This window comes from Sminthopsis crassicaudata, chromosome 3 (assembly GCF_048593235.1).
Source record: "Sminthopsis crassicaudata isolate SCR6 chromosome 3, ASM4859323v1, whole genome shotgun sequence".
In the NCBI taxonomy this organism is placed as follows: domain Eukaryota; kingdom Metazoa; phylum Chordata; class Mammalia; order Dasyuromorphia; family Dasyuridae; genus Sminthopsis; species Sminthopsis crassicaudata.
The window spans coordinates 261,278,301-261,290,436 of NC_133619.1; the positions used below are offsets into that span (position 1 = coordinate 261,278,301).

General features: G+C 34.1%; 1 protein-coding gene across 4 annotated transcripts in view; it reads right to left on the bottom strand.

The window, feature by feature from the left end:
• Positions 1-12,136, bottom strand: part of NCAM2 (neural cell adhesion molecule 2) — a 271,041-nt gene that overhangs the window by 99,045 nt on the left and 159,860 nt on the right. For all 4 annotated transcript variants that reach the window (XM_074300617.1, XM_074300614.1, XM_074300615.1 and 1 more), the window contains one exon: positions 2,735-2,831. In XM_074300617.1, the coding sequence (XP_074156718.1) occupies positions 2,735-2,831 (97 nt within the window). The remainder of the gene's footprint in view (positions 1-2,734; positions 2,832-12,136) is intronic.

Consider the following 12,136-nt stretch of genomic DNA (forward strand, 5'->3'; position numbering starts at 1 on the left):
TGAGCCAGAGAAGGAAAGGGCAAAACACTCTAGTATCTTTGCCAAGAAAACCTCATGTGGGGTCATAAAAAGTCATTAATTACATGATTGAAAAATTGAACAAGAACATATGAAGGAGAGTTCATCAACTGAAGAATGGAGGAATACATTCTAAAAAATATGAATGATTCAATCGTATTTTACTGAAATGATGAAGAGGATGGTTTCAGGAAAAAACTGGGAAGTGAACATACACAGAAGAACAATTTACACAGAAACTGCAATATGGTAAAAATAATCAATTTTGAAAGACTTAGTAACTGTGATCAACATAATGTCCTAGGACTCATCATAATTCCAAAAGACTCATGATGGAAAATGCTATCCACCTTCAGATAAAGAACTGATGGACTCAACATTTTTTCTTCCTTCCTTCCTTCCTTCCTCTTCCTTCCTTCCTTCCTTCCTTCCTTCCTTCCTTCCTTCCTTCCTTCCTTCCTTCCTTCCTTCCTTCCTTCCTTCCTTCCTTCCTTCCTTCCTTCCTTCCTTCCTCCCTCCCTCCCTCCCTCCCTTCCTCCTCCTCCCTTCCTTCCTCCCTCCCTTCCTTCCTCCCTTCCTTCCTTCCTTCCTCTCTTTTCTTCTTTCTTTCTTTCTTTCTTTCTTTTCTTTCTTTCTTTCTTTCTTTCTTTCTTTCTTTCTTTCTTTCTTTCTTTCTTTCTTTCTTTCTTTCTTTCTTTCTTTCTTTCTTTCTTTCTTTCTTTCTTTCTTTCTTTCTTTCTTTCTTTCTTTCTTTCTTGGACATGGCTAATAGAAAAATTTGTTTTGCTTGACATAATGTAATGGATTTTGTATTTCTTATCTTCTCAATGGATTGGGGAGTGCTGTGAGAAAAGTAAAACAATTTAGAACTTAGAATCAAATAAGACTGAATTTTAAAAATGGAGTGAATTAGCTGCTAATTTAATGTCAGAAATGGGCAGTAGATTATGATTATTCTTCCAACCCTTAGAATTAGCTCCACAGTTGTAGAATAGGACTTCTCCTATTGTTAGGAACTTTCTTGTTCCAACAATGCTTTGAAACACAGAGAAATCCATATTTATTGCAAGGGAGCACTAAAATTATTTACAAGACTCCAATATAGATAGAGGTCTAAGCACAGGAGATTTTGAAAACTGGGATGGTAGAGACAGGAAAAAATGGTGGTAGAATCTGGAGAATCTTGAAGATGCAAGTCTAAGCAGCAGAGATGCAACTGAAAAACAAGAGATTTTAGTGAATTTATTCTGTGGCTTGTCTCCATGTCATTGGGCTGAGTGAGCTGAGTGGACAATGTAGCTCATATTCTATGCTTTAGTAACATAATAGGTAATAAAACAGTGAGCAGTTTCAGTATGTCTAACTTTTGATAAAGGCTGTCCATCCTACTAGGTCGAGGAAGGTGATTTGGTGGGATCACTTGTAAATGTTACCCCTTTATAAGACCTATGCAAGAACAAGACTGATAATTTCTCTAGAATATTTAATTTAAAGTTGACTAATGCTTACAATAGACACACTAGAAGTGGCAGCAATTTTAGGTATGGATGCTAGATACCTTTATTGTTTATATTATTTGCCTTGAATTCTTAAGTTAGAGCAGCTAGATTCTGCAATGGATAGAGCACTAGTCCTGGCGACAGGAGAATCTGAGTTCAAATCCAGTCTAAGACACTGAACCCTTACTAATTATGTGATCCTGGGCAAGTCATTTAATCCTCACTGCCTCACATACCCTCTCCAAAAAAAAATAATAAAAATGCTTAAGTAAATGTCCATTCTCACTACTGTGATGTCATATGATTAATAATGTATGCCTTTTTTTAAGGAGGGAATTCAGAGAAGAAAAATTGTCATTAATAGTGGACTTTATCAGTTTTTGGTTTAAGGAATCTGTGGCATGGTTGCAGAAAATTAATATGCTTAAGATATAGTGAATGAAGGTCATGAAGGATACAGAAGGTAACAGGATCAGGTGTACCTGTATCTAAATTTCAAATTTTAAAACATTGTTCTGTTTGATTTTCTTGAAATAATTAATGCCAAATATTAAAGAAAAGTCTGAGAGATTTCAAAGAAGCTAACAAATATTCAGAGACTTAATAAATTTATATTTATAAATATCTAGACATGTGATAATAATGAATTTTCATACATGTATTTTAGTTTTTGGTCTTCAAAAGTTAAAGACAAAACTTGTACATCTTTCTTTAAAAAAATCAACTAAACTTTTTTTTTTTTTTGAGGCTGGGGTTAAGTGACTTGCCCAGGGTCACACAGCTAGGAAGTGTTAAGTGTCTGAGATTAAATTTGAACTCGGGTCCTCCTGAATTCAAGGCTGGTGCTCTACCCACTGCGCCAACTAGCCGCCCCTTCAACTAAACTTTTGTAAATGAAAGAGTTGTTTCTAACAACAACTGAAATATCTACACAATAAAAATAATATTTATAAAAATTAAAAAGTGCTAAGTATTTACAGAAGAATTTAGTATATCATTTAAATATTAAATATTTATTATAACTATTAAATAAATAATTAATAAATCTATTAAATTTTCTGTGTATTTAAAGTATTTGTCTCAAGATCTGGTCTTAACATATAAAAACTTAAAAATAGGGATAATTACATTATTACAAATAGACAAAAATAATCTTTAAAATTATTTTCTTGGAAATGTATAGCATTGTATAAAATTAATATAAACATTGTACTTACCAGCCAGAGCAAGAATATATTCCTGAAATCTTGTTCCAATTCGATTTGTGGCAGTGCAATTATACCGTCCAAAGTCATTGTCAGATGTAGGTGCAATCTTAATGAGAGAGAGAGACAGACAGACAGAGGGAGAGAGAGACAGAGAGAAAGGGAGAGAGAGACAGAGAGACAGAGATAGAGACAGAGAGAGAGGGAGAGGAAGGGAGAGAAGGAGAAGGGGAGGAGAGAGAAGGAGGGGGAAAGGAGAGGGAGAGGGAAAAGGAAATAGGAGGAGAGGGTTGGATAGGGAGAAGGAGAAGAGCAGAGGAGAAAGGTCAAAGAGGGATGAGGAAGAAGATAGGAGAGGGGGAAAAAGGAGAGAAAGGGGGAGGAAGAGGAGGATGAAGAGGAGGAGAAAGAGAGAGAGATTTTGAAAGCATGTTCTATGCATATCTAATGCAGGATAAGTAATATTTTAAAGTCAATAAGCAGTTCTTCCTTGTATTCATTCATAAGATTGATGGGAATAACTAATAACAAAATATTTAGAATAAAATTTTATTTTTATTAGAATTAAAATTTTTCTAAGAAGTATGATCCACATTAATATGATGAGATTCCTGGAAAGGAAACTGCTTGGAAACATTTAAAGACAAATCATTTAACTCCAACTGCCTCGGGGAAAAAAAAACAACAAAAAATATTTTAAAAACCTTCCACAAGTGAGAGTGTTTGGATTTTAGAGAGGAGGGAGACATTGCTTCCTATCTAGTGGCAAAATGGAATTTGGCCAACCTATAAAGCAGTCCCTCCTACATCGACTGAAAAAATTCATTCCCTCTCTCTCTCATTTTACGTCTCTTCTTTCTTCTCCCTCTCTCTTCTTCTGTCTCTCTTATTTCCTTTCCCTCTTGGGGAGAGAAACTGAAGCACAGCTATGTGGATTATGGATTGGTGGATTTGGAGTTTATGGAATGGGAAGGAGGAGACAGTCTGCTCTTAAGTAGTTTCTATCTTCAGGGAGCAGTTAAGGGTGATTTGTAGCTTAAGAACAAGATGAGTTGCATTTGTCCAGAAGCCCGGAGGGGAGGGTTTCTGGACCTCAAGTTGCTGGCCACCTCTGCTTTTCATTTTCCGAGCACAGGTTGGATACTAGAAATATGATAATGGATTTCTCTAACTTAAAAAAATAATAGCAGATGCAGCGCTGAGTCATTTCCTCCAGAAGCACATGGAAAAAGCAGACATGTTAAGACAAGCTTAGATGTTTCCAAGATTTTAATTATTGCAAAAAGGTGCCTTGGAGAGAAAATCCAGTGCATATATTTGGACAAGGAAATGGAACTGCTTGCTCAGAGCTCTAATAATATTTAACTTCCAGGGAATTCTAAACCACAGGAAACATTATGTATCTGTCAGAGATTATGGAAAGCCCTGTGGAAAAGGTAAAATTTACCAATATGTCAGACTTATTCTGGTATCAATCTCAAATTTCAGGTCCCTTCTGAAAGAAGTAGATGCACCATTTAAAAAAATGAAAGATTTGTTAACTATGTGTTAGATATCGGATAAATGCTGGGGATGCAAAGAAAGGCAAAAAATAAAACAAACCAGTCTCAGCCCTCAAGAAGATTATATCAATGGAAAAATTACATGTAAACATCCAGATACAAGACTTATCTATGGAATGATAGCTAGTGGGGATGGTAGGATCAAGTGAAAGTCTGTTAAGTTTGGGGATAGGAAACAGGGAAAGAGCAAGTAGAAAGGAAGATAATGAAGATAGGAAATAAAGTGGGTCAGTCTAGTGGAGAGGTCAGGAGGGGGTGGGCCCATTATTAAAAGAACCATATTTGACATTAACTGTCCCATTCCTTAGCACTTTGAGGATCTGTAATACCCCAGGGTTGTTGTAACAGAGGATCTAACAAGATAATAATTATGAAGTCCTTGGTACAGTGCCTGGCACACAGTAAGTGCTATATATACGCTAGCGTTATTGTTGTTAGCTTTTAGCTGTAGAGGGGCTGGGGATACTTTCTTCCCCCATTATATGGATATAATATAGCTTAATATAGAATACATTGTATATTATACATTACAATATATGTGTAATATAATTAATATGTACTATTATAACATCACTTACTATAGTATTTTAGATATCAACTAGATTTTTAAGTACATTAGAAAACTTCCTGGAGTAATTACAGGTGGAGGCAATGAGCCACAGAGAGAAAATTTACCTTTTTGGAACAAGGCCCTATAAGAAACTGGGAATTTGCAGATGATTTTATAGAAAATCAGGTTAAATAAAAGGTTTTTCTCAATTTCAGTGATAATAATGACTATGCTTTAAGCTTGAGCTATAGAATTATATGCCCCAGCTCCTTAAGTAAGGTAGTGAATCTGTCCAGGTAAACTGCTTTTACTATAATTGTCTACAAATCCTCTAGGTTGTATATCTGTGCAAAACTTCTCTCATCTCCTGCCTGGAGATGACAAACAATTCCAGAGTTGAGGCTTTAAGAGAATCAAAAGGAAGAAGCTTCTTCTGACCTAGTCTAATGGCCATTTCCTTAGCTGAAAGAGCTCTGTGCTCTCCAGCTAAAAATAATAGGGGGATGAGGTGAAAGCATGGAGAAGAGAAAAGGAATTTAAATATCATTAATATACATGTCAGGCACTGTACTAGATGCTTTTTTGCAAATATCTCATTTGATTCTCATAATGTTGTTCCACAATTTCCTTTTATTGTCCTGCCTCAGTTTCCCTAATTATTCTACCTCAGTTTCCTTGAATTGTTCTGCCTCAATCCCCCTTCCTGACCATTAGGACTGATATAATTTAAGGCTGGCTACCCTAGTGTCATAAACTATAAATGTTTAATTTCAGATAACGGAGAGTTCAGACATCCTGGCTCCTAAGTCCTCCCAAATTATCAGAATTTATGGTCCTACCCCCAACCTGTCAGAATTGAATGGATGGTCCCTGCCTGGAAATTCCCAAGCTCACCAATGCTTGGACTCCACCCCTTGCCTTTGTCTCTCCCCTGATCTTGGAGCTACATGTAAAAATCATTAAAATCTCACATTGCTGCTAGATTCTTTGAGAACAAAGTCCAATTCAGCCGTGGAGGTAGAATGGATTCTGCTCTGCCTCCAGACTATCTCTCCCTCTCAGAAACCCAAATAAAATATTAACAACTTTCTAATCTCTATCTTGCCTCAGTTTCTCCAGAATTACAATAACAATTCTGGGAGATAATTGATAATTATTATATCCATTTCACATTTGAGGAAATGGAGAAAGCATAAATTATTTGCTCAAATCACATAGCTAGTGTCTGAAACTTTATTTGAATTCATTCTTCCTGATCCCTGGCCCAGGACTCTATACACTGCATCATTAGTTGCCTCTTGTCTGCATAAGTTTACACACATATATGTATATATCCACTTATGCACATATATCCATATATAGTTCCCTCTCATGTATATACATAAATGCTTATATGTACACAAGTGTGTGTGTATTTGTATGTATGTATGTATACATATGAATCTTGGAGTATAGGTAGGGAATTGAACTATAAATTGCATTAGTGGATACCTATGAGATCATGAATAAACAGGTCAGCTGAAGCTTATCTATCTTACTGAAATAAATGCTGGTGACATTATTTGTTGTCCTCAATTATACAGAAAAAAATCATAAAGTATTCTACAACATCAAGAATAAACCAGTAAGCCTTTGAGGATATAACTGATCTACGGAATATAACTTAATGTTTTATATGATAGTTATTTTTAATTTTTACTCTATATTTACTATCTTTATAAGAGACGATAAAAATTTAGGAAGGATTCAACAAGATTTTAATTAACCCTACTTTTTTTATTATATTACTTCTAAACCACAGGATTGGGAAGAAAAACTATTTCATTTAAAAAACTCCCCCTGGAAAGTTTCCTCGTATAACATAAACAGAAATCATTGGTGTGTTTAGCAGTCCTTAAAATCTCTGGTATAGAGGAAAGAGTACTAACCTTGTTCCTCAATTCAAACCCTGACTTTGCCTTTTAAGACCTATGTGACCTTGGGCAAATTCTTTCTGGGCCTCAGTTGGACAAGACAGTTTGTGAGGTCTCAAATAGTTCAAAATTTATGATCTTAATAAATGCTTTTGATTGATTTTATGACCTTCTTGATATTTAAAACTAGCTTTTAAAATTGAATTTGAACTTAATTTCTATGATTTTATTCCCACTGTAGATAAAGAAGTGGTTAAAATTATCTGAAATACATTCAAAATTAATTTGAAATGCATAATTAACCTTACAAGCTGTTATGTCTTCGTGCTCAAATTTTAGTCTCAAAACACACAATTTTGAAGGATCATTTCAAGGAAAATAATTGCCAGTAGAAATGGGTTTAATTTTCAATTTCCATAGCTATCATTAAGAAAGTGTATTTGCATCAGATTACTGTTAACTTCAACTCTAGTGTAAAGAAAAAAACATAAATATGTGAATAATAAAGAGATAATATTAACTAAAAGGCCAGTTTCAAAGTTTATGTTAATTTTAAAAAGAAAAAAGAACCTATGTTAATCATATTTGAGATAGCTATTAATTAGCACAACATCAAATTATGAGCTTCAAATGACTAACATTTGTTGTAAATGACACAAAAATGGTTCAAGTATGTTGAAATTTTTGTATGTTCAATTCTAAAAATAACAAAGTAGGAAAGTGTTTAATAAAAAATTTCAAGGTCCTTATTTCAGATGACAGAATGCTAAAATAAATAGATTATTTTAAACATAAGGAAATGCAGTGACAAATTAATGAAAAGATTAGTTAGCCTTTATATAGCACTTTGAGTTTGAGAAGTACTTATAGATCTTATCTCAAAAACTCTGTGAGTTAGTTACAATGAATATTTCTACTTATAGAGGAGAAAGGCTTAGAAAGGTTCATTAACTTGTGTGGAATCACATAGTTTAGTCAGTGTCTGAGGCAACATTTAAACTCAGGTCTTCCAGTGTCCAAATCTAGCACTTATATTCTGGGCCACCTAACTCTCTATTTATGGTTATAGTTAATCAATCATTAGTATTTCCAAACTCCTAAGGCTGGCAGAATGATTTCTTATGTAAGGCTTGGCCCCTTTCACATGTGAACAGCTTGGTTGCTAAGAGGGATAGAAAAGGAACATTTGTGTAAGGAGAACTGATAAAATCAACTCAGAAACAGTCTTTCGGAGAAAATTTCGAGGAAAGACAAAGATTATTCTGAGAACCAGACTGAGAACATTCTTCAGATGATCTGAGAACTCTTCTTTGAAGGCAGAATAATAACTAAAATAATAATGGTTGTAGAACACCATCAGTTCATTTGCATGTGACTGTTTTGAGTTTTAAAATATGTTAATGATAAATTATGAACCCAATAACTGTGAATTGTGAAAAGATTATATAGGGACTGTTGTACGTTATAGAAAGATAGCTTTCTTTTGTCTCTCATGTACCTTTCTGCTGGATTTCTATATATGTGCTACACATTGGTGAAAAAGAGACACTCAAGTTTTTGAGTGATGTGGTACTTTGATTATTCATACTTTTTAATAATTATTATTATTGTGTTTAGCAAATATTTTATGTTTAAAACAGTCACTAAGACAAAGTAAATGGAAAGAATACTAGTACTAATTATTTGAACAGACATATTCTACTTATAATTACTTGTACTTTTAATTTTTTGAAAATATAAGTATCAAGAAATAAATGCTTTACAAATATATCATAAAGGTCATTCTGATTTATTATATAGTTGTTAGGTATCATAATACAACTACATAACATAGTTTATTATTACACAGATTTATTTATTATCTGCCCCAAAATCATGTACTTTAGAGCAATGGTTCTCAAAGTGTGGCCCAAAAAACCCTGGAGACCTCTAAAAGCTTTTCAGAGAATTTACAAATTCAAAATTAGTTTTTAATTTCTAATATGACAAATATCTGTAAATATAACTCACAAAAACAAAAACTCTTTTTATTTCTTTATATTTTTTGATAGTATAAAGGTTACTGAGAACAAAAATCTGATAACTGCTGTTGTAGATCAGAGCTTTTTAAATTTTTCCCATTCATGACTCTTTTTCACCTGAGAAATTTTTATGTGACCCCAGGTATATAGGTATATAAAATAGTTTAAGAAAGCAAACATTTGCTGATAATAAATCCTAACCTCATGACCCCTACATTCAGTTATGAAACCCCTGTATGGAGTTGTCCATCACAGTTTAAGAAACTGGGGTATAGAGGATTAGCTCACTAGAGATTTAGATGAAAAGGCTGATAACAATTTAATAGCTTAGAGATATGTTTGTAAGGCCAAAGTTAGTAAATATCAGTTTTATAGAAAAATTTCAAAATAGATATCTATTCAAAAATTATATTAACAATATTTAACAACTTTAAAAGATATTTCCACATGAATTGATTGCTACAATTTATCTAATACTAGGGATATCTCCATTTGAAACCTCTTCTTATTTAAGATCCAATTGGGCAAACTATATTCAAGATTTGTAAACTGTTTGCAAAACTGACGTGAAACAGCAATCATAGTTGGCAAAATTTAGGCAGAATTTGGAATATTAAGAAGGTAGAACAATATAATTATTGAAAGAATTGATCTATTTTTCTCCAACATTTCTTCTGAGTTCCAGGCACACCTATAAGTCATTTCTACCTGTATATATTACGTATTTCAAAATCAATAGGTCCATGACCAAATTAATTATATTTTTGAATTTATAACCTTCTTGACAAGAGACTTGTCATATTTTTGTCTATGTATATCCATTTCCAAATTTGAGAACTTGAGATTATCTTTGATTCTTCTCTTTCCCTCCAACTTCCAAATTATAAAATCCTGTCAATTTTATTTCAACAGTCTTCTTAAATACCCCTCATTTCTATTCCATTCCAATCCTATTTATGAATGAAGCAGTTATTAATTTTCCACTGACTGAACTACTGGAATAACTTCCTAACAGGTGCTGTCACTACTTTTCCTTTTTCATTAAAATAACAAAAGATACATAGACACACAGCTCCCCATACGGAAAAATTTTACATATATTAAAGTAGGAGATGGTATTATTTCTTAATTCCCATGCTAATGGAAAAAGTCTATCTAAAATGGCAAATAATACTCTATTCACAATTGTCCTTTAATGCAACAGGTTTACTTAATTCTAAGTTACTTTTAAAGAACTTTTCATTTGTTACAGAACATGGCCTAGGCCCATTTTACTTCACGGTGAAATCAAGAACACTAAATAAGATGTTGAAAGCCTTCGTTTGGAAAGTGGCTCTTTTACTGACTGATTCATTTTAGCACATTAATAAAGTAGAACAACAGGAGACAGAGCCAAGATGGTGGAGTTAAGGAAGGAACTGGTCCAGCTACTTCCCCAAACCACTCCAAATTCCTTTAAATAATGACTCTAAACAATTTTTAGATCATCAGAACACCTAAAAAGACATAGTGGAACATTTTCTAGGAGATGACAATTTAGCAAGTCAGCAGAAAAGGGCTGTGGAACCAGGATGTAGTCCCAGTGCAGGAAGCATCAGTGGGGTTGGACCCAGGCCAGTACAGTAGGATCAGTTCTGGGACCTCTGAATCAATTTCAGCACTGGTGGTTTCCATACCTCTCAGCCCAGAGACACCAAAGATGACTTGGAAGGTCATCAGAAAAGGTCTGTGGAATCAGAGTGAGAGCCTACCGGGCAGTCCCAGCATAGAATATGAGAGCACAGCCCTGACACTGAGAAAGCAAGACTGTTGCTTTTGCATGTACAGTGGGGCAGGGGCATTCCTAACAGTTCCAGGGCAGAAATGAGGGCTTGTGGTCAGGTACTTAGAAGGTGAAAACAGCCTGGGACGTTGCATCTGGAAACAGAGCTCTACTTTATCAAAGAGTTAAAAGCTGAGTAATAGGCTAGGAAAATGAGCAGACAACAGAAAAATTTCTGACCACAGAAAATTACTATGATGACAAGGAAGATCAAAACACATATTCAATTATTGTTCTATGAGAAAATAGCAGTATGATTTCAGAGAGTCCTGGAAAGTGTTATATGATGCTGAGTGAAATGAGCAGAACCAGGAGATCATTATATACAGCAACAACAAGATTGTACTATGATCAATTTTGATAGACATGGCTCTTTTCAACAATGAGGTGATTGAGACCAGTTCCAATGATCTTGTGAAGAAGAGAGCCATCTACACCCAGAGAGAGGACTGTGGAAACTGAATGTGGATCACAACATAGCATTTTCACTCTTTGTTGTGTGCTTGCAGTTTGTTTGTTTTTTCCTCATTTTTTCTTTTTGATCTAATTTTTCTTGTGCAATGTAATCATTGAATAAAAATATATAGATATATATTTTTTAACATGTTTAACATATATTGGATTATGTCATCTACGAGAGGGAGTGGGAGGAAGAGATGGAGAAATATGGAACATAAAATTTTAGAAGGATCAGTGTTGAAAAGTTATCCATGCATATGTTTTTAAAATAAAAAGCTAAAAACAAAGATATTAGTTAAGGGGCAAGTAGGTGGTACAGTGGACCAGCCCTTAAGTCAGGAGGACCTAAGTTCAAATCTAGCCTCAGACACTTAATATTTCCTAGCTGTGTGGTCCTAGATAAGTCACTTAAACCCCATTTGCCTCAGCAAAAAACAAACAAACAAACAAACAAAAAAACCAAACACATATTCAGAAGAAGATAACAAAGTCAAAGCTTCTACATCCACAGTCTCCAAGAAAAATTAGAATTGAGTTCAGGCCATGGAAGAGCTCAAAAGGGATTTTGAAAATTAAATATTAGAGGAATAATTAGGAAAAGAATAGAGAATGGTACAAAAAGAAATACAAAAAACTAACAAGGAGAGGAATATCTTAAAAAGCAAAACTGACTAAATGGGAAAAAGAGGTACAAAAGCTCAATGAGAGGAACATGATTCCTTGAAAATTAGAATTGAGCAAATTGAAGCTAATGACTGTATATCAGAAATTAAGATACAATAAAGCAACACACACACAAAAAAAGACAATGTGAACCACTGACGTGGAAAACAAATCCAGGAGAGAGAATTTAAAAATTAATGGAATACCTTAAAGTCATGATCAAAAAAAAAAAAGGGGGGGGGCAGGACATCATCTTTCAAGAAATTATCAAAGAATGCCCTGATATTCTAGAACCAGAGGGTAAAATAAAAATTGAAAGAATCCACTGGTTATCTCTTGAAAGAGATCCCAAAATGAAAACTCCCAGGAATATTATAGTCAAATTCCAGAACTCCCAGGTCGAGGAGAAAATATTGCAAGCATC